The 21733-nt window shown below is 47.4% G+C and overlaps 1 protein-coding gene across 2 annotated transcripts; it reads left to right on the top strand.

Moving 5' to 3' along the window:
* The first annotated feature begins 2500 nt into the window (after positions 1 to 2500).
* Positions 2501 to 18982, top strand: GDNF (glial cell derived neurotrophic factor). 2 transcript variants are annotated; one of them, XM_010124430.2, is made up of 2 exons: positions 2501 to 2573; positions 18443 to 18982. In XM_010124430.2, the coding sequence occupies exons 1-2, from the start codon at positions 2501 to 2503 to the stop codon at positions 18925 to 18927; spliced, it is 558 nt and encodes a 185-aa protein (XP_010122732.2). In that variant the 3' UTR covers positions 18928 to 18982. The 2 variants fall into 2 exon arrangements, with proteins under 2 accessions (XP_010122732.2, XP_010122725.2); XM_010124423.2 differs by having other exon boundaries at positions 2501 to 2672.
* Positions 18983 to 21733: the final 2751 nt, after the last annotated feature.

Genomic DNA, 21733 nt, shown 5'->3' with positions numbered 1-21733 from the left:
GAGCGGGCGCTCCCCGGTCCTGACCCTGGTCCGGGTCCCGGCCCCCCCACCGCCGCCGCGCTCCCCGCTTGGATCTAAAGCTTTCGCCGCGACGGGACCCCCGGTCTGGAGGAGGAAGCCTCGCTGCTGCTGCTGCTGCTGCCACCGGCTCTACAAATCCCAGCGCCGGCCTCTGATGCTCCCAGCGGGCTGAGAGGGCTGGTTTGATATTTTTTTCCCACCCTCCCCCCCATTTTTAATTTTTTTCCTCAGCTGGGGTGATTTTTTTTTCCTTGTAGTTTTCCTTTTTTTTTTTTTTTCCTTCCCGCCGTTGCGTGCGCGTCCGAGCGGTGCGCGGCTCCCCGCGGCGCTGGACCAGCTGGCGTTACAGGAGCCCTGATGTCTTCATCTGACTCCCCGCAGTTGTTGATGGAGTGTCTTTCTCAGATTTCCAGGCAGGGTCCCAAGAGCAGCACCCAGGGCCAGCTCCCGCTGCCAGGCGGCGCTCCCCGCGCCTCGGGCCGCTCCCGCCGCTGCTGAGCGCGGCCCCGGGGCCGGAGCGGGCGGAGACCCCGACGGGGCCGCTCCTGCCGCGGCCACAGCACCTGCGGCGCTGGGGGAGGTGCTGGCGGCGCCCCTCCGCCTCCGTCCAGACTTGCGACCTTGCTCCCACTCCCCACTCCGTACGTCTCCCCTCGCCACGCCGGCGCAAAGAGGGTCCCGGCGGTCGGACCCCGACCTGGCCCACATGCATCGCCCGTCCGGCCGCTCGGCTCCCCGGCGTTGATGTCCGTCTCGGGTCCGACGAGACCAGCTCAGAGGTGAGGGCGAGGCGGGGGGCGGGCACCCTCCCAGGGGGGCACAGGGCCTTCCCGCAGCCCCCCTGGACCCGGCCAGGTGCGAAGGCAGCGGGCGGCGCGAAGGACGGGGCAGCCCAGTCCTCCCCGCGGCGGGACCCAGCCCCGCCGGGCCGGAGACTGCCCTGTGCCGAGCCGGGCCGAACCGGGCTGGGGGCAGCGGTCAGCCCCGCACAGCGGTCATCGGGTGCGTGGCTGCGGGCGGGGAGCGAGGAGCGAGGAGGAGAGCAGGGAAAGGGAAGGGAAAGGGAAAAGGAGGAGGAAGAGAAAGGGGAAGAGGAGAAGAGAAAGGGGAAGAGGGGAAGAAGAGGAGAGGAGAAGAGAAAGGGGAAGAGGGGAAGAAGAGGAGAGGAGAAGAGAAAGAGGAAGAGGGGAAGAAGAGGAGAGGAGAAGAGAAAGGGGAAGAGGGGAAGAAGAGGAGAGAAGAAGAGAAAGGGGGAGAGAAGAGGAAGGAGAAGAAGAGAAGGGAGAAGAGAAGAAGAGAAGGGAGAAGAGAAGAAGAGAAGGGAGAAGAGAAGAAGAGAAGGGAGAAGAGAAGAAGAGAAGGGAGAAGAGAAGAAGAGAAGGGAGAAGAGAAGAAGAGAAGGGAGAAGAGAAGAAGAGAAGGGAGAAGAGAAGAAGAGAAGGGAGAAGAGAAGAAGAGAAGGGAGAAAAGAAGAGAAGGGAGAAGAGAAGAAGAGAAAAGGGAAGCGAAGAAGGGAAAGGAGAAAAGAGAAAGGAGAAGAAGGAGCAGGAAAAGAAAAGGAAAAGTAGAGGAGAATAAAGTGAGAACAGGGAAACGAAGAGAGGGAGAGGGAAACAAGAGAGAGGGAAGTGAGAAAGAAAGGGGAAGGAAACAGAGGAAAAGGAAAGGGGAAAGAGAAAAGGGAAAGAAAAAGGAAGTACTGAAACAAGGGGAAAGGGAAGCAGGAAGAGAAGGGGAAAAGGAAAGGAGAAAGGGAAAGGAAGAGAGTAGGGAAAGGAAAGGTGACAAGTGAAGATGAAAGAGGAAAGATAAAAGGAGAGAAAAATTAAAAAGAGGAAAAGGAAAAAGAAAGAGGACTGGGAAGGGGACAGGAAAGGGGAAAGAGAAAAAAGAGGAGAGGGAAATGGAGAGAGAAAAAGGGAAGGGGAAAAGGAGAGGGGAAGGGAAATAAAGCGAAATAAAGGTTTGCATGTAGCACGACAAGTTTGCACAGCCCCACACCCCAGATCAGCCCAGTCCGCCCTGGGGACAAGTGCCCCGGCACTGCCTGGGTGCTGGGGGAGGATGAGCACAAGGTGACCCACCTGCCAGCACAGGGACACAGTCACACGTCCACATCCCTGGGCACAGGGTCCTGGGACCTGCCTGGCTGCATCCCCCACAGCAGCTCTCCTGGGGGTCGAGAGGCTGGAGGCCATCCTGCACCTCCCTTTCCTGCACCGCTTGCTGGGGAGAACCCACCTTCCTCGCTCAGGGAGGCAACAGGGGTGGGAGGCTAAGCTGGGCACAGGTTGTTTCCCCCTGCTCTGTCCTCAGGTCTGGCTGATCTGTCCTCATGATTGTGCTGATCTGGGGCATGGGGCTGCCTGGGTTTCTCTCAGGGCCATTGGGGAGGGGGAAGGACTGGGGGAGCACAGCAGCTGGGGGCTAACCCTGACTCTCCTTTTTGCCAGGGGCCCGTGTTGGAAGGAGATCTAAGATGAAGTTATGGGATGTTGTGGCTGTCTGCGTGGTGCTGCTCAACACGGTCTCCACCTTGCCCCTGCCCACCGGTAAGACGCCTCTCAAGGGGCCCCCTTCAGTGGTAGAGGGGCCTGAAGATGATCTCTCCCCCATCAGCCTGCTGCCTCCCTATGCTGTGCACAGTGACTGTAAGAAACATTCCCCTTTGTAGCCACTGCTGTCTGTCTTTGCTAAACCTGCTCCCCTTTGCTTGGGCATCAGGGTAAGGAAAGGACTCCCCCGCTTTCTGCCCTCACTTCTCCCCCAGGCAGGGTCACCGGCTCTCGTCTGGCTCCAGCAGCTGCAAACCAAGTCATCCTCTGAAGCCTGGGGTTGGCAATTGCAATGGCAATGCCCTCCCCACCCCCCTTCCCCCGCCCCAGCCCTACCTTCCTGGCAGTCATAATATCCCTTTGGTTGAAAAACCTGAAGAGATGGGAAGGTTGGTTGTACGCAGAGGAGCCAAGAGGAGGATCAGGTACATGCACCTCACAGCACAGACACTGAAACTCCTTCCTCACCACTTCAGCCTCCTCTCCCTGCTCAGACCTGCCAGTGCCGTTATTCACTGTCTGTAGTGGGCGCAAGTCCTGATGGAGGCTGGGCTCCACAGCACTGTACATGTCCTGGAGTGCTGCTGAGTTTCCTTAGGTCCTCCTTGGATCCTCATTCCAAAATTAATGTGTCTACATGGAAATTTACAGAAGAGTAGCAATGGCAGGGTTATGAGCTTGATGCAGAGCAATCCACATTAACCGGCTCACAGTAAGAACAGCTTACAATCCAAATGACAGATAATAATAATAATGCCTCGCTAATAATAGGTCTCCTACAATAGCAGATACAGGACTTTCGCAGTGGTATGTGTTACGCTAACTCTGGTGGCTTTTAGAAGTGAGAGTTAATATGACTCAGTAAGAAGTGGCAAAATACTCACATGAATTGTGGAGATGTTCACTTAGCAAAGGCAGAGACGCAGCTTGGAGGTTGCTCCCTTTGCCCTTGCTCAGCCTTGTCTGCTTAGCTCGCTGTAGGACACAGACAGTATCCAGTCACTAGGATTCATTTTTATCTCCTTATCTGGAGGCATGTCCTTTCCCTGTGCCTGCCACAGCTCCAGACACAGGCAGCTGCGCTCTGGTTTCTCTGGGAGCTGCGGAGCTAACGCAGTGTGGAGGCACTGAGTGGGGAATGGTGTGCTGAGACTCCGCTTTCATCCCCTCCTCAACATGCATCTCCTCTTCCGCACACACATCTTTGTCCTTCCCCATTTAGTCTTCTCTCTTTCCTTTTCTTGCTTATATTTCCCCTCGCTGGAACCTTGCCTAGGCTGCTGCCTCCACACGTCTCAGCCCAGGCTCCTGCCGCTTGCAGACCAGCAGACCCTGACATCCTTTCAGCCCCTTCACACAGGGAGATCAGCCAAAACTGCTTCCTCCCAGGGCTCCAGCCTGCCAGGGCTGCAGGGCTGTCACATGCCATGATGTCCATCTCCATGACGAGGTATGTGGCAGGATAGGTACCATCCTACAAAAGGCAGTGATCGGCTTTGCTGTGCAAAGGCTTGCTGCAGCGCCGGTGGCAAGAAGAGTGTTAGGGCGAAAGCGTTGCCAGCCAGTTTGTGGTTCTGGCAGAAGCTGCAGGGTAGGAGAGCATTAATGCTCTGTCTTTCCAGGGTGATAGCGTTTGTTTTATGCTTGCTTTTATCTGAAACTTAGTTCTGGGAATGTGGTTCCTGGTGAGCTGGTTTCTCCAAAGCAGCTGAAGGGGACATGCAGCAGTAGCGGTCTTGCCTGTTCCCAGCGTCCAAAACTTCTCATCCTTGCCACATTTTTTCCTGTAGATTGGGTAAACAAGAAGTGGGAAGAAAGACAACCTGTGTTTTGCCTGAGCTATGTCAGTATCAACAGACAGCCTCTTCCAGACACCTCTGTTCCAGGGTACAGATGCAGGCTTTGCCAAGCAGAGCTGGGTGGCAGGTCATTGCCCAGGGCTATCATTGGAGGAAGGGCTGGTAGTTTGGTCTCAATCTCTTAACACTGCAGATCACAAACAGATTAGTCTGGCTGCCAAGGGAAAGTTAAGCCGTGCTGTTCTTCACAACAGAAATTGGGGAAAACCCAGGGAGTTCCTGCGGTCTTTTGCATGGCCATGGTTTACGCAGCACCCAAGCCCAAAAGTTGGAAACTCTTCTCTCCGTTACGTTGCCAAGTCGGATGAGTCAGGGGAGAAAGGCATCTGTAAGAGAGCAGTGGAATACTTTGATCCACTTTTACACTGGTTTTAGCTGATTTAAAAGTGCATGGTGTCTGGAGAGCAGTCTGCAAACACAGAGCCCGCGATGTTGATCTTCTCTGGGCACACTGCACACAGCAGCACTGTGTTTGTGTCACCACCATTGGTGTCTTTGACATGTTTTTTTCCTCCCCATGTACCGTTTGGTGGCACGTGCCCTTCAGCACAGGAAGGACATGTAAGGATGTACACAAGAGGGATCTCGTCCACACTGTGTAGGCTTCCCTCTCCTCTTCAAGGCTTCCCTTACAAGCAGAGGGCAGTGTGCCATGAACATGCAGGCACACTGGCAGCTCCCTGGCTCATCTGCTGGTGGACCTGCCATGTATTAATATCTCTGAGGCTACTGTTGGTCATCTGCTCCAACGACCTTAGTGGGAGGCAGCTCACGAAGCGGTGGGAGCACCGTCATTGCGTGCGTTGGCTCATCTGTCTGGGGCAGTGTGTGGGTGCTGAGCAGGACTGGGTGCTGCATGCGTTCAAAGAGGGGTGCACTGCTCTCCCCTAAGCCATCCCCGTGCATGCTGGGTGGGGAGCAGCAGTTGTGCTCCAAGATGTGCATCGCTCTTCCTCCAGAGAGGTCGGGTGTCCCGTGCACAGGTTGCAGCAGGGGTTAGTAGGGTTGTGAGATCAAGTCCTGCTCCCAAGGGCAGGCCAGACACCTTGCTGGAGCACAGATCTGTTTTCCCAGGCCCTTGACACCTTTTTGTGTTCTCATTTGATGGGATTGCTTTCTCTGCAAAGTGCTCTGAGGTCACCTGATGTTACCCCATCCCTTTCAGATTGGCTTGAAACCTTCCTTCGTTCCAGCCTACAGGCAAGGTCCTAACCTCCTGGGCTGATCAGGTGTAATGTGCTGACCTTTGCTGTTCAGGGCAGTAATTAGAGATGGCAGAGGGTGTTGGCAATTGCAGTCTTCTGTATTTTTTAGTGCACTGGAGGCTGGAGTGAGAGTAGCCTCTATAAATGCAGGGCACTTGAGCTGAATCCAATGTTCGTAGGCGTTTCAGGCACTGGTGTTCATGGCACAGCTTGTTTCACACAAAGAAGAGTAGCTGTAGAGTTTGTAAGCTTAGAAAACCCTTTCTTTCTTTCTTTCCCTTGTGCTACAGTCTGCTGGGGGAAGGACACAATCAGCTTAAATAGCAACTGTGAACAGAAAGAATATAAACCAAGTTATTATAAACTAAATACTAAGTCAGCAGCTTCAGAAGCGTGACAGTGCAGAGGGAGCCAAGCACTTGATTTGACTCAGATGCAATTCCCAGCAAACAGATTTTGTAACTGCTTGCTGATGTACGGCCACAATCAGCATGTATGTCAGGGCTGGGCTATCCTGAGACCCAGGATGTGATGTATAGTCTCTTCGTCAAGTGAGCATCTTTAGTAAGAACTAGTGGTAAGCACACAGAATTAAATGGAAAATCTCGCCATGGGCTTCTCGCTCCTAGGAGGAGGAAAAGGTGGTTTTTTTCATTGTAATGTGTGAGTTACTCTATGGCAAATCAATGGTCACTTGTTGTTGGAGTTCCTTTGGTATGTTTGTCATGCTACAACACACCATGCTATGTGTACGTTATACCTCTGTTAAAAAGTCTTCATATCCCTCCTAAAGGGTATTTAATGTTAATTTACTGCATTTAGCTGCAACATGATCAACTAATATGGAAAGTATCTAGAATAAGCAGTGATATTGCAGGGCTCTTTAAGGCAAAAACAGCACTAAATTATATTTCCACCAGAATGCATTTCCTTCCCTGCAATATTTATGAGGCACAGTCAGTGTTACGAGCCAGAACTCTCATGTTTCTGTCCAGACTTTCCTGCTCAACACACCTATGGTGTGGCATATGCGCTTTAGCCTAAGAGACCCAGGAGATGCAGAAGTAACCAGCCCGTGCACAGTAAATCCAGGGCATCGGAGCGGTATCCGCCACACCAAGCAGGTGCCACACTGCATCACTTGGTCTGCCTGTATCCAGTCCAGTCGGTGCATCCTGCCACCCTCAGGCCAGGTGTACCTGTGTCCCTGGGCCAGCATATGTATAGTACAGTTTGTTTGCATGAGCTTTTAGGTCAGGTTATCTAGGCATTTGGAAATCTCAAGGATTCAAGTTTGCCTGTTCATGGGCAAAATTCTAGAAAAAGAAAGAACAGGAAGCATCTGGTTAAATCCAGATGCATGTAGCCGTAGAAGCAGATTTCTCTGCAGTCTCAGGTGTAACTACTCAGCATACTGCTGTGGAGGGTATTCTGGGACTTAAGGAAAGGACTGAAATGCAAATAAATATGGTTTTATTCTCATTTTACGATTTATCCTTTGTTTAAAGTTTTATGCTATAGAATCACAGAATGGTTTGGGTTGGAAGGGACCTTAAAGATCATCTGGTTCCAACCCCCCTGCCCTGGGCAGGGACACCTTCCACTGGACCAGGTCACTCAAAGCCCCATCCAACCCAGCCTTGAATGCTTCCAGGGATGGGGCATCTACCATGTCTCTAGGCAACCTGTTCCAGTGCCTCACCACCCTCAAAGTGAAGAACTTCTTTGTTAAATCTAATCTAAATCTACCCTCTCTCGGTTTAAAGCCACTACCCTTTGTCCTGTCCCCTATGTCTTTGCTGCTTTTCCATTTTGAGGCCTCAAAATTTCCCAGTAGAAATGTAGGTCCTTTTAGATGTTTTGCAGGTGGGGATTGCTAGATAACATACCTGAACATGCTTTTCTTGGTCACCTTTCACAGGTCTCTTCAATATTTTTTAGAACCCCCATGCTAGGCGTCTGCAGATGTCAAGCTGCAAAACCCATCTTGAAAGGATGAAGAATTCAGCTGTGTAGTGACTATTGATTAATTGATGGGAGAGGCATTATTTGGCCACCAGAAGAGGATCCTTATATTGATAGGTTGTAATCTCTTTGCAAATTATACTGTTCCTGATTAGGACTGCATAAAGTAGGTTTGAAATATTTAAAGTTGCAGAGGCTGAGAGAGGCCATTGGGGTCATCGAGTCTCATCCCCCCCAACTGCAGATGATCAAGGGTGGACATCTAGTGTAAATACCCAGTCTTCATCCCCCACACACATGACCAAGCAACTGAAGCTTAAAACTTGTAACACATAGGCCAAACCCCACATAGCTACACTTGTTGTGGATCCTCATACTTCTGAGGTAGTAAGTTAATGACAAGTAATAAATGAGGAATACTAAATATTGCATGTTCAGGATCATCAGGCATCTAAATAGACCACTGCCACATTAGTGCCAGCAGAGTGGTTGTCACTACAGAATGGGCATTTTTTACAATCAGTGGTAGTTTCTGACCAAGTAATATTTGGTAAGGGGAACTTTAGGAAGGATTTCAATGATTCTTGGAAATCCAGTCCTGATTACAAAGAGAGGAAAGAGAGAGAATCAAAAACATTTATTTGAGAAAGGTACAAACAAAGCATTAAGACACAAAATATACATTAGATTATGTCTGGTTTAAGATCAAGGACAGAAAATTAATTATGTGAGGCATTTCAAATATCAGCATTCTTTTTAAGGAATGAAGCCACATTGTATGAATTAGCAGGTATTTAGGCTGTATCTATCAGTACAGCACTTGAACTGGAACCTACAGGTACATTTATTTGAAGTCAGTGGAACTTGTACAAATGCTTTAATGATTATTGAACAGGAATAGCCTTCAAAAGAAGCAAACAGTGACATCAAAGTACTTGTTTTCCTGCGTTGGGGCCAGGCAGTGTTACAGCAGTATACCAAATCTTCTCAGGTAGCCACATTTTTAGACGCAAGCCACTTGTACCCCTGTTAGCTGACAAGCTATATGCAAACATCTGGACTACCTCTTCTCCCATCCCAAGCGTGTAAAACTTCTTTGGCAAAACCAGATATTACTCAGGAAATTTCTGACAGAGAGGTGTGGATCCAGCGTAGCAGCTGGGAAGGAGCTTGCTCTTCTGAGCACACGCCAGCACCGTCTGGCAGGCCGTCATCCACGCATCCCAACACAAGTCCTTCAGCAGCGGAGCACGTAGACCCTGCCCTAGATCCAGAGACTAGTTATTACAGTAATAACATTTTCCAAACTGCAGTTTTATAACTTTTCAGATCATTCCTATTGTAAAGGCATTGAAATGCAGGTAGTGAAAGGCAACAGTGGAAGAACACCTATTATTTATAGATCAAAATCTGATAGCTGCAGAGATAGCCACAGGAGGGGCCTCAGCCACGGTTTTGCCCGGATGGCTCTGCCTTATTGCCTGCTGGGAAGAGACTGGGACAGGGTCCCTTCCTGCAGCTTTGCTGCCTGTGCTTCTTCCTTGGGAACGTCCCTGGAACCCAAGGGGAGATGCAGCATAAGAGCCCAGGCAGGCCGTGAACAGTTGCTGTTAGTTATTTCGGAATGCTGTTCCCATTCAGTGAGCTGGCACCAACGTGGGGCTGGATGACTGACGTGGCGTTTTACTGATGTCATGCGAGGGCTGGGCTGGATCACTTCTGCACCAGGATTGCTAAAGAGAATTTCTTTTTATTAGCAGCAGTATTTCCTCCATAAAGTCTCAGTGCCGTGCCTGTTAGCTGACTGCATGTGTTCTTGCTCACAGAGGCCACAGGTTTCGGGTCCCACTCATAGGTATTCGTTTGAGGCTCTCACAGAGTTGAGACAGAACCAAATATTAAGTGTAAACCCGGGTTTTACTGGGAAGCTGGATATTTGCTCAGTACGGTATGGATTTGGAGGGGTACAAGGCCTTAGTGAGGAGACAGCAGGCCGGTATGCGCCTTACCAGGGTTTGGCCTCCGCTCCATCACTGGCTTCAGGCAGGGCACTGCTGCTTTTTCTTTTTCCCCCTTTTACTTGCTTTATGCCGAAACTTCTGCAGATGCAGAGACTGCCTCGTGGGTGCTCGAGTACCCGTACAACCATGCCCTAGTGCAGACAGGCTCCTGGCAGCTGCTGCAGGAGCTGCCACAAAACCTCAGGAGCGACCACTGAAAAAGCTGTCTGCTCCTCGGTGCCTCAGAGCTGGCTTTTCAAAGCTCTGAATCAGAGGCAAAACCACATCCTCCTGCTACTCCTTTGCTGTTTGACTGCCAGATGAGAGGCTCCTTTGCACACCCTGGAGAGGCCGGAGTAGGGATCCAGCCCCAGGTGAACAGCCTTGCCTGGACCGGGTGAAAAACAAGAAACTCTTGTAGACAGAAGAGTTTTACTTCCTTTACTTTACCTGGTTCGTCTGGCCTTGCTCTTTCCCTGTGCTCTCAGGGAATTCCCCCAGCTGACAGGAATTATGATGGTCGTGTTTCTCCACCTTTCTTCTGGTGGGAACCAGCATTTCATACTGGCAAGAAAGCAGGCAGAGGATGCAAGGGGAGGCACTGCCAAGGATGGCAGTGTGAAAACACGAAGTGCTCTGCAGTTTTGCCCTTGTGCCCAACACACGGGAAGCGGCAGGGTTAGCTAGTGAGCCACAAACGCAAAGCTTGGCTGCTTCGTGAGGAGCAAGCGCACCAGGGAGGTTAACCCTGTGCCTTTTTCCAGTGTTGCCTTGTCGTACCTGGCTGGTGTGAGCGGCCCCAGAGACATCCTCCAGGTTGCTTAGCACCTTACCTTGGCAAGAAACAAGTGACACTGGTGAGAGGCTCCATTTCTAAGGGCTCTCTGAGTTGGAGGGGAGGACACAGCACATCTTGGGAACTGGCGAGGCAGGGAGTGAGGTAGTGAACCAGAACTGTATTAAACATTTAAGGATGAGCTGATCCTGCTGTGCGTGATGCTCTATTTCCTAATGGACACAACCACCTGGTTTCTATTTCAGTCTTAGCCCCACAGATTTTCTTGCAAGGCAGGAAGCAAAGTTATGCCTCAGAGAGGTGATATTTTAATTGTTTAAATCCTGAAAACCTTTCAGCGTAACTATTTTAACACCACCTTTGCTTTGATGCCTGTGTGATAGGCTTTGTTTTTCATGAAAAAAAAAATTCATTTTCAATAAAATAAATGGCTTATCCCCACCACAGTTGATGCTTTTTGACTTTGCAAAGAAAAATGTTCATCACATTAGTGATTTTAACCTCGCTAAGGTCATACTTCCATGAACAGGTTACTCCGAGGGTCTCCTAAAGGGTGTCTTTGTGGTGTGAGATAGAGGGATTCTGCATTCAGAGAGAGCATGTCCACTGTAATAAATACCTGAAAACACTACTGCAGAGCAATCTAAATAGAAAAGTAATTAATGAATAAATGGTATATCAGAGTAATCTTCATGAGCAACAAAAAAAAAATGAGGGTGATTTGTTGCAGTCACTGTTAGAGGTACATTATTTGTCTGTTTCCCACTAGCACATGATCTAAGAAGAAATATCTTTGTGAGCATAACTTTGGAGGAAACGAAAAATAACCAGGCAAGGAAGGAAATTAAAATATTTTAGCCTAGATTAAAGTACCAGAACTGTTTTTGAAAAAGGGACATTTGATCCTAACACAGATCTGGATCTGAATTTTCTAAATAATGCTTACCATTATAATGAGCTGGATTAACCCCCCCTGAACTTTGAAATCGTACTTTAAATGAGAGTCTGAATGCTGCTGTTTGAACTTCTCTAATTGAAAGACAGCTGTGCTTAAGTCAAATATCCTGATAATTTTATTAAATGTTTGGCCTGAGGTTTTGGTGTAGTAGCTATACACTGCCACGAATGTGTGCATAAAAGCTACAATGTAAAACAAAAATCTAATTTTTATCATTTTTAGTATTCCTTACGTGATTTCTGTTACAACACTTTAATGTGGGATGTGCAAAGTGTCAAATGACGCTGCAGTGATGTGATTACACTTTCCGAGATCGGTATGGAAAACTATTTTATAAAGTACAAACAGTTTCAAATAACCTAAAACATCAAATTTTATGAGATTTTAAAAAAAAAGAACACAACAAAAAGGAAAAGTCACTTATATAAATAATTATTTTGCAGTTAATAGAACTGAAGCTTTTCCTGTAAGCCATAATAGGCAGCATGGTCAGAAGAGACAGTAGTTAGCCTTTTAAATCCATAGCCAAACACCAAAACGGGTAACTGGCTTTTTTTTTTTTTTTTTTTTTTTTTTTCTCAAAATCTGGAGATCCATCTGTTCCCACTGAAATCAATTTGTGGTCAGGTACAAACGGAGGGGTTCTTACTCTCCCATGCTGGGTTACTGCCACTGCAGGGGAATATTTGGCTTTGAAATAAATCTGTTGCTAATGAAATCAAAGGAATAGTTTTAAAATATATAATTGTGATCACATTTGAACAGACAGAAATAAATTTTCCATTTTTTTCTTAACAGAGACTGTTTTCTTGAGAATGTGATGAGTGTGGTTTGGATATTCATTTAGACTTATTTTATATAGAAGTCTATCTGAATGCTGTATAATTTATGTTTCTAAAAAGCGGAGGCATCAGATCCCGGTCCTGCTGGCCCGTGGTCTCTCTAATGAATTGAAAATGCACAAGCGGGCAAACGGGCTCTGGGCACAGGCAGAAAAGATGCTTGGGGGAAGGTATGTTTCTCTGCCTGCCCAAAGCAGAACTCCAGGGTGGCAGGATCCTGCACCCATATGTGCAGCCAGCTCTTGCAGTGCCAGGAGGACAGGGACCGTGCTCAGGGATGGGCAGGTCAAAGCTTTAGCTTCCAGAGAGCTGCAGTGAGGCAAGAATTTCAGTTTGCGTTAAAGAGAGATGTTCCTAACCTGAGAGGTTGGGTCAAAACTAGAATCTGAGTGTGCCCTAAAGGTTCAGAAAGCCAGCAAACAGCAGGTGGAAGATGCAAATATTACTGGTTTTTAAATTAGTATTTTGAATGAGTCTCATTTCTTCTTTTTTTGTTTGACTCCTGGAGTTATGAACATTTGCTGTTCACCAGCTCTGCCCCCAGCCTGGTCACTCTTCTAGATTCCCATGTGCACCAGTCCTGTGATAGTTCATTCTTCCCTTCTTTGCTTTTTTTTATTCATTTTCTGGTCATGTGAGAAACTCCTGGTGGATCAAGAGCATTGGTTCAGCTGGACGTGGGAGACAGAAAAGGTGCCCAGAGGCAGCCTGGCACATGGGCTGTTGTCCATACCCTCCACTCTTGATGCTCCAGTGCTGGAAAGCAAACTTATGCTCTGGTTGCCACCAGAGGAGAAGTCTCTGCCTGTTCCTGCCTGGGTGGTCAGGTCCTTGGCACGGCACGGAAAGAGGGAGCGTGGAAGGGAGCTGCAGGAGAGCGAGATGAGCTGGAGCGGGACACGCATGCTGGCCGCAGCTCCCGCGGGCATGGCTGCCTGCCCCACACTCCTGCTGCCAGGGTGGTAGGCAGAGGCGATGCGAAAACGCGTGCATGTGCCCCCTTGGGGATTTTTTAAATTCTTATTCCTTCATACTCTGGAGCCTGGGAGCAGAGGCTACTGCTCAGAGACCTTTACTGTTTTTATTGCCGTAGTATCTGAGCATTTTCTGTTGGCACTTTGTACAGTGTGACAGGCATCTGTCATGCGTTCTCTCAGCTTTTCCACCAGAAGGCAAGTGTTGTCAGTAAACTAGTTTGTTTTGAAAAAAAATGTGTCTGTATAATTAGATATATTTATGTGTGTGTAAATACAACACACATACACACATGTGCAAACTGTGTATGTTACAGGAAGGGATAATAGTGCGTGCTTCTCGTGGGGGTGTGAGATCCCCACAAAAAGCTGTCTGCTGCACAGTCAAGTCAGCACAGTCCTTGTCGTGTTAGAGAAGCAAAACTGCTGAGCTGTTGACCTTCATTCTGAGACTATAAACATTTTCTAAACACTGTTGGAGACGGAGGGGTAACTAAGAAACCCTCTCTCGAGTGGCTTTGTTCAGGTTACAAACCAACACTCGATGCCAAGGCAGCCCCTGTGAGTCCGGCAGTGTTCCCTGGCCGCGCAGCTCGGCTCAGCTCCCCCTTCGCCCCCAGGAGCACTTACCACAGTGCAGAGACCAAACAAGTGCTCAGCATGTGGTGGCTGTGGTGCAGAGAGGTCTTGGAATCCCTGGAGAACGTCTACCAAGTGCCCATCAGGATAGTGTGATCCTGCTGTCAGTCTTCTCCACCTTCCCTTCTGTCCATCAGCCTTTTACGGTCTGTAGTCCTCGGTCAGTGGTTATTGCTTATTCACGTATGATGTCTGTTGGTAGCTTCCGTAGCACTTACCTCTTGTTTCAAACCGTCATGCCTGGTGTTAATGCTGGCATTTCCATTTGGTTGCCAAGGGTCCTACTTCAGCAGTTTTTTACAGCATTTTGGTTTGGGTTCTCAGGCTTTGCACCCATACTTTTTGGGCAGCTGAATATCCCTACTGAGCCATGACTGGCACCTTGGCATAGGCTGCTAAGTCAACTCTCACATGGCTCCCAGCTGTCAAGGTTTCCTTCAAACCCTTATGAACCGCTCCTAATGACTCTTTCTAGTCAGGCTGATGGCTATGCTTCATTAAGCAGCAGAAAATTAGCAGCAAGCAACATCCAATCAATATGAGCCCCATTGCTTGGGTCCATGGTTCAGTGGTTGCTGGGTCCAGCTGCACTTCGTGCAGTACCAAGAGCATAGGCCCACGCTACTGACTGTGCGTTGAAACTTGGTTTTGTGGGGTTGTGTAATAATTCAGAGTTGTACCAGCCAGAGAGAGGGTGGTTGGTTGCAGGGACTGGAGGTGTTCCTTGAACAGTGCTGACTTATGGAAGTAAAGTTGGGGTACACTGGCAGTCCAGTTGGAAGGTGCCAAAAAGAGCATTGTTTCATTGATTATGGCTGGTTTGGGGCTCCACAGATAGAGGGTGTTGTTGCTTGCTGCAACTTGCAAGGACTCCCTGGGTAGCCCAATAATGCAGCAGTGACCCCCAGTATTTGGAGATTATATCACTGGAGGAGACACAAGGTACCTAGGTGATATTAGGGAACTGGTGGGAACAGGGGGAGGAGCTCCACTTGAGAAAATATGCTGGACTTATTGACCTCGGTCAGTGTCTGCCCACCTACAACTGCACATGCGCGTACATGGGCACACCACATTAACACAAAGCAGTGCAGGAGTCCTCTTGACAGATTTGGGTATATCTGCTTGGGATATTTTCCAATCCCCTGAGCTGAAGGGGAAGTCTACCCTGGAGACACAAAATTGGCATTCATCTTACTCACAGTGCTGGCATCCCTCCCAGTAAGCCTCCCAAGTGGCCTGATAGAGGATGAGCTGAGCGGGGATCTCCAGCTCCATCAGATGTATTGGCCACACACACCTCATCCCATGTTACAGCTTGGAGCGCGTCTTGCATGTTTTGTGTTAGAGACCCAGTGAGATGAGCGGGATCAGTCGTGCTGCCAGTTACCCCATCTTCTGGTTTTCCCCACCTTAAATATCACAGGCCACTCACAGTGCAGAAGGCTTTTAGTGACCTTAGCTCCCTTGGTGCAGCTGGGGCAGTGATCACACATGAACACACAGAAGTCAACGTGGGCTCTGAGCAGGGACACAGTCCACAATATGGGCCTTTCTTCCTCTTTATCTACCCTCCAGGGCATATTTGGATTGGCTTGGGCAGGACAGTGCTTGAACCCTGTAACTGTCTGATTAGTATTTAACCAAAGTAGACACCCACATACAGCACTGTCTCAGGGGCAGGTGACATTTTTTCACCTGAATTGCAGGCAGTTTAAAAATGATGTGCCTAGTTGGGTTGTTATCTCTTCAAGTAGTCCACAGTTTTATTTCTCCCTTCTTAGGTGGGGTACACTTACTCCCCTTACTGCACTGGCATCGTACCAGGCTTGGGATAAGTATGAGGCTGAAGGTTGCAGGCAAGAATTTCCATGTATAGGTTGGGTTTCCCTGTAACAATCTCCCATCCCTTTCTTGATGATTGACCATTGCATGAATTCCATTAAACCCTAGTATGCTTCCTTGATGGCTGTATTTCACTCTCCATACCCAATGTCTCATTGCATCATACTGTTGCTACAAGGGTTGGGCCAGGAGTATGTGACAGAAGTGTGGGCTGGGGTAGTGGCAGTAGTATGACAGGGGTAATTCAAAGGTGAGAGTGGAGAATGCCACATCTAGAGCCATCTCCTCAGGGCTACATCCTTCCCTTACTGGATTGTCACCTAAGAAACCTAGTTTCTGTGCAAGAAACCCAAACACCCAGTCCCACAGCAACAAGTGCCTCTTGCCAAGCCCTTCTCCATCCGTTTCTTTGCCAGGGCCAAGTTTGTACTTCAGCAATGGGGGCTGTGCTGTCTTCACATGGGTCATCTTGCTTGACTGAGTCTGGCAACGTGTCTACCCCTTCTTGCTTTTAAGAAATGTAGCCCATCCATCACCTTGACCTGGACCTTGCTCAGTAGGGTAGTATTTGTATGATGTAGGCAGACCAGCCTGTCCTGCAGCAGAGCTGGGTGGTGCAACCAATGGACACATCTATCCAAGCTACCACCCTCCAGTAAGTATGCCTCATAGTGGGTATTTTGGTACCTGCTACAGAAGTGATCACAGAGGGGTGCAGGAAGGGTGCACTTACCATTGGTTTCACAGGAATGTGGGGCTCCGTGCAGGGTCCTGCCTTCTTCAGGTCCCATATAGTTATATAGATAGCAGCTATCCCTGCTTCATGTCTTTTGACGGCCACTGGTCTGTGAGATCATTGCCTTTAGCACGTATATCGGTAAAATAAAGTGTGATTCACTTTCCCCAGTCCCAGACTCTACGTTTACAGGACCCTGCTTCCCATGTGCCAGCCTTATTATATGAAGATACAAGATTGCCTGCCTTCATTACTCTTGTACCAATCTATACTATTTTACTGGAGTTGCCCATGAAAATCTGTATACTTCTGATGCATCACTGTTTTGCCATGGAGCGGGGCCTCTGGAGGTGTGGCTGCTTCAGGGAGGGGTCCATGTTCTTCCTTATGTGCCATCACACTGTGTTTCAGCAGAATTTTGCACTAGCAGAGTTAAGATCCTGCTGTCTCCATCTCCTCTGTATTCAGTGCTTCTGTTGAGGATTTGAAGGTGCACCTTTGCTAGGCAATGGGAGGCAGCCTCATGTCTTCCTGTCTCTTGTCACCAGAGTCCATGCCGCTGCGTGTGGGCTGGCTACCTGCACTGCCTAGTCTCCCATCAGAGCTCCTGTCTGTTATAGTGCTCATTAGGGAAATGCAGCACTGAGCCTTTCCCTAAGGAGCTTTTCCTGTCTCTGCACCTGACCAAGTGAGAGCCTTCATGGCTCAGTGGAGGTACCAACCAACGTCCACTGCATTGGGTATCATGTTTCCTAATGTTTGCAGTTCCTGGGATATTTGTAGGGGTCCTTCTGGAGATGGAGCTCCCATACATGCAGGGCCGGGTGCATGACACTGGTCTGTTACATGGGTGGGCACTTAGGAGTTAAGTACAGAAAGAAGCATCCTCTTAGGTCTTGCTGCAAAGGAAGTGAGTCCTCGAGTCTGGATTTTTGGCACAATGAATGAGAAAAAAAAATCTCAATACTGCAATGTAGTTTACATGTTTAAGAGACAATCATTAATAATACAACATGAGGGCACCTACACACAGGCTGTTGACAGCCTGACCCTCCATTAAATCACTGTATTCAGTAAAGCAGAACACATTGAGGAATTTAGTCCATGGGAAGTTTAAAGATTTCAAAATGTTATTTTTTTCTGAATCATGCTGAAAAGCTGAAATCTGAGAACATTTCAGAACACGTTCTATTTCACCCTCCTTGAAGAGATTCATTCTACTAGTATCAAAACATTTCATTGACTTCAGCATTTAATTTACTTGAATAATTTATCACTGGTAGAATATATATTAACTGAAAAATTAAATAGACCTTTTAACTTCATAAAAAGAAAATGTGTTAATAACATTTCCCATTAAAATTAACATAATACTTCTATTCTGACCTATTTCTACTCAGTCTCATCAGCATCTTCTGATGTGAAATACTTGCATGAGAAATTTTTCAAAAGCTCTAATAATAGTTATCCTCTAGAAGCAGTGAAAAAGTAGTCATTCAGCCAGGAATAATAGCTCAGCCTGGTACCCCAGGAAGTTCCTCTTTGTGTCCTGCCCAAAAGCCTTGTCAATAGGTGGCTTTGGCAATACTAACCGCTGCTGGTGTGAAAAGACAACAATTAACAATTATAATCACATAGTTGCTTTAAGGAAACCTTGTCCTTTTGCTGCTTTGCTGGGAAGAGCCTGTATGACCTCTCTGCAGTAGCTTCATCCACCCATTAGCTAATACTTATATCATGGCATGCCTTTCCTTCCCTCGATTTTGACAGAGCTCGTTCAGTATTGAAAGATGTGCTGGAGTGCTACCAAGCACCATCAGCTACCTATACAGAAATACATAAATATCTATCTCATTTATTTTTATCCATGTGAGTTTCCGTGAGGATCTAAACCATTCCAAATTCTCCCTAATTTCTGAGGGTTCTGGTAGTGTGCTCAGAAGTGATGGGCAAAGCAGCTTGCATGTGTCTAAGGTTTTTGAGCCACAAATGGACAAAGTTAATGACAACTGATGTGTGACAAAGCCTTTTCTCTCATTCCCAACAGCTAATATGCCAGAGGATTATCCAGATCAGTTTGATGAAGTAGTGGACTTTATTCAAGCCACCATTAAAAGACTGAGGAGGTCACCAGATAAACAGACTCCAATTTTCACTAAGCGGGAGAGAAACCGACAAAACGCAGCCACAAACATAGAGAATGCCAGCAAAAAGGGAAGGCGGGGTCAAAAGGGCAAAAATCGAGGATGTGTCTTAACAGAAATACATTTGAACGTAACCGACTTGGATTTGGGATATGAAACCAAAGAAGAGCTAATTTTCCGGTATTGCAGTGGATCTTGTGATGCAGTTGAGACCACCTATGACAAAATTTTAAAAAACTTAACCAGAAAGAAAAAACTAGTCACTGACAAAGTGAGGCAAGCTTGTTGCAGACCCACAGCCTTTGATGATGACCTGTCCTTTTTGGATGATAACCTGGTTTACCACATACTGAAAAAACATTCCGCAAAAAGGTGTGGATGCGTCTGATGGCTGCGCGCCAGAAGCGGCGCCAGTTTTGCATTCCTGCTAGGAGTGACCAAGGTTTTTGGGGAAGCGTCTGCTCAGAATGGGGATATGAAGACCAAGAGCACAGAACAAAGGGTCATAAAAGCCCGGCAGGGCGCCAGGCAATGTAGGAGGATGGAGGCTTTTGACATCCTACGGGAAAGTAAATAAAAGCTCAGGTGGAGATGCTGACAGCTGGATGGCGTTTGCACTCCCTTTCCTGTTTGACACAGTCTACCGTCTGTGAGACTCGGATCCGTGAGGAATGTGCTTAAAAACACAACCCTGCCATACCACACTGTGTTGTAGTTACACCATTCGTGCCAGGAAGTGTAGCTGAGAAGCAGCTTAGGAGTACCTTACTCATCCCCTGTGCCCTCAGCTTTACTGAAAGACAAATTGTGCTGCTGCTCACTGAAGGGCAGTTCCTAAGCACTTAGGACAACTTCTAAGCTATAATAACATTAACCTTGTAAGTAAGACGATATTGGGCGAATACCAAAATTCCCAGGCTCAAGTTCTCTAGGGCCAGTATTAATACGAAGCAAAACAGTTCCACTTACTGGTTAAGTTTGGTTATTTCCATCTCATGATTCTTCAAAACGAGCGCAGGATTTCATTCTTCTGCTACCTGTGAAAACAAGTTGAGTTTTTAAGCACTTCTTCCTAGTACAGCAAGAGAAATAACAAGCCTGGCCTATACAAAATGTGTTTCGGTTTACAATGGACTAACATGACCCATGTAACTACATTTCTCTTGGTTATTTTGAGTGAGCAGACACTACTTGATGCAATGCATCCATTCAGAGACATAAATATACAGAAGATATTTATTGAGATTAAGTTATTGTTATTTATTACAGTTCAGTAATGAGTCTCCTTTCCTTATTTATTAAAGTTTCTTTTCAAAGGTGCCAAAGTAGAAGGTGCTTGGAAGATACAGAGAGACAATGAAGTTGGGAACAACGGTCCATGCTTTTGATTAGAAGTGTTAACTTGAAAGCAAAAAAATCACTTACTTTACCTTTTTTCCTTTTAAACAAAACCCTGATTATGTTCACAAAAGGTAGTGCCAAAGCCTGCAGCCCTTCCTCCTGTTCACTAATACTTTTGAAAGTTACTGCAGTCATACATGCACAGGAGCAACAATGGCTCTGGACAGGTAAGGGTTGCAGGACTTGGATCAACATTAGCAATTTGTTAGAAAAACTAATGCTAGTCATATTTTAAATGTAGTCACATTTTTTCTCACACTTTTTTGCCAACTGACCTCATGTAACTATTGACAAATGGAAAATAATCACATTTAGCCTTATAATTTCTTGTTATATTTATTTAAGCTTTTCGTTCCGTATTTCCATATAGAAGAGGTTAAACCCCTCTTACTAGTTAGCCCTGGATTTAATATAACCTGCAGATAATTTAATTGTGTTAAATAACCAAAGTATTTTGTATAATTTGCTGAAAAGTTACAGGATGGTACCCACACAGCAGAACAGTCTGAGTTTCTGTAGGATGAGGGAGGTTGTACAGCAAAGGCATTCATACCTGACCGCTAATGCAAGCTCTCATTCTGGAGACTTTTCCCAAAGGAGCAGTAATGCAGATCACTAGACATACCTGACAACCAGTGAAGCATCAACTCCCACAAAAACAACAGGAAGAAAAAAGTCCCTACTGAAAACCAAAAAGCAGTGGTCTGACCTTTTATCTCATGCGTGCAATGGCTCTCCACACTCTTTTTGCCCTGGGCCTCCTGGGCACAGGGCCGCAGTAGAAGAGTCTAGAGGTCTAAAAAAATCCAGAACAGGCACAGAAAAATGTGCCGTGTATGACGTAATTCAGCCCCGACTGCCACTGCTTTCCTAGGCAGATAGAGGGCAGCTCCAGAGCCCACCCATGGGGTCTGTTCTTGCACTGCCACGGGGAGACTTCACTCTCCATGCTGAGCAGAGGTGGTACTGATACTGCCAGCTGCAGCTGATACTGCCACCAGCATCATCATGATTTGGGCAGTAAAAGCCTACTGAGCTTAGGGTCAGCTGCGCTGCTCTATGGTTGACAAGGCGCAGAGCCGAGACTTGTGCTTTCACTTGCCTCGGTTGCTGAGAACTTGCCCCAAAGAATTTTCTGTGCAGCTTGAAGAGGCTGCAACCAAAGTGAGCCACTATGTTCAAAATACAAAAGGGTAAAGTTTGTGATTTTTTAAAATAATTTTTTAGACCTTACTGAAGACAGGAGTGTGCTTCTCTGGAGTTTTTTACTTCACCTGCGATTTATGTCTCAGTCATTTGTGTTAATCAACCAAAGTTCTCTACAGACTTTATTTTTGTACAATATTCATTTTATAACTTTTTACAAAATAAAACTCATTTCTATTGTTACCTGGTTGTTGCTTGTGCTTCTTCCCCGTTGTACCACTTCCAAGTTACAGTATTGCCCAGTTCCCAGCCCACAGGGGGCAATGCTGAAGAGATAGCAAATCTATGCAGTTGAGCTTTCCTCTCCTGTCTCACCAGCATCTTTAACGTGGATGGGAGATGTCTGTAGATTCTTAGAAGAACATAACATTAAGGGGCCACTGCAATAAATTACTCAAAAAGGCATGGTAAGCAGCAACACAGTAATCAGCCCAGTGGCAGGCTTGAAGCCTGGTGTTACCCAAGCTGTCCCGTGCCCATGCAGGGCTGCAGTGACTTCGTGGTGGCCTTGGCTATGCGCAGCCACAATTTCTGCCCTCTGAAAGATTTGCATGTCGCTTTGCTAATCCAGGCGTTACATCAGTTGG

The sequence above is a fragment of the Chlamydotis macqueenii genome, chromosome Z, assembly GCF_036417535.1.
Source record: "Chlamydotis macqueenii isolate bChlMac1 chromosome Z, bChlMac1.mat, whole genome shotgun sequence".
Lineage (NCBI taxonomy): Eukaryota > Metazoa > Chordata > Aves > Otidiformes > Otididae > Chlamydotis > Chlamydotis macqueenii.
This window is presented reverse-complemented; position numbering and strand designations above follow the sequence as displayed.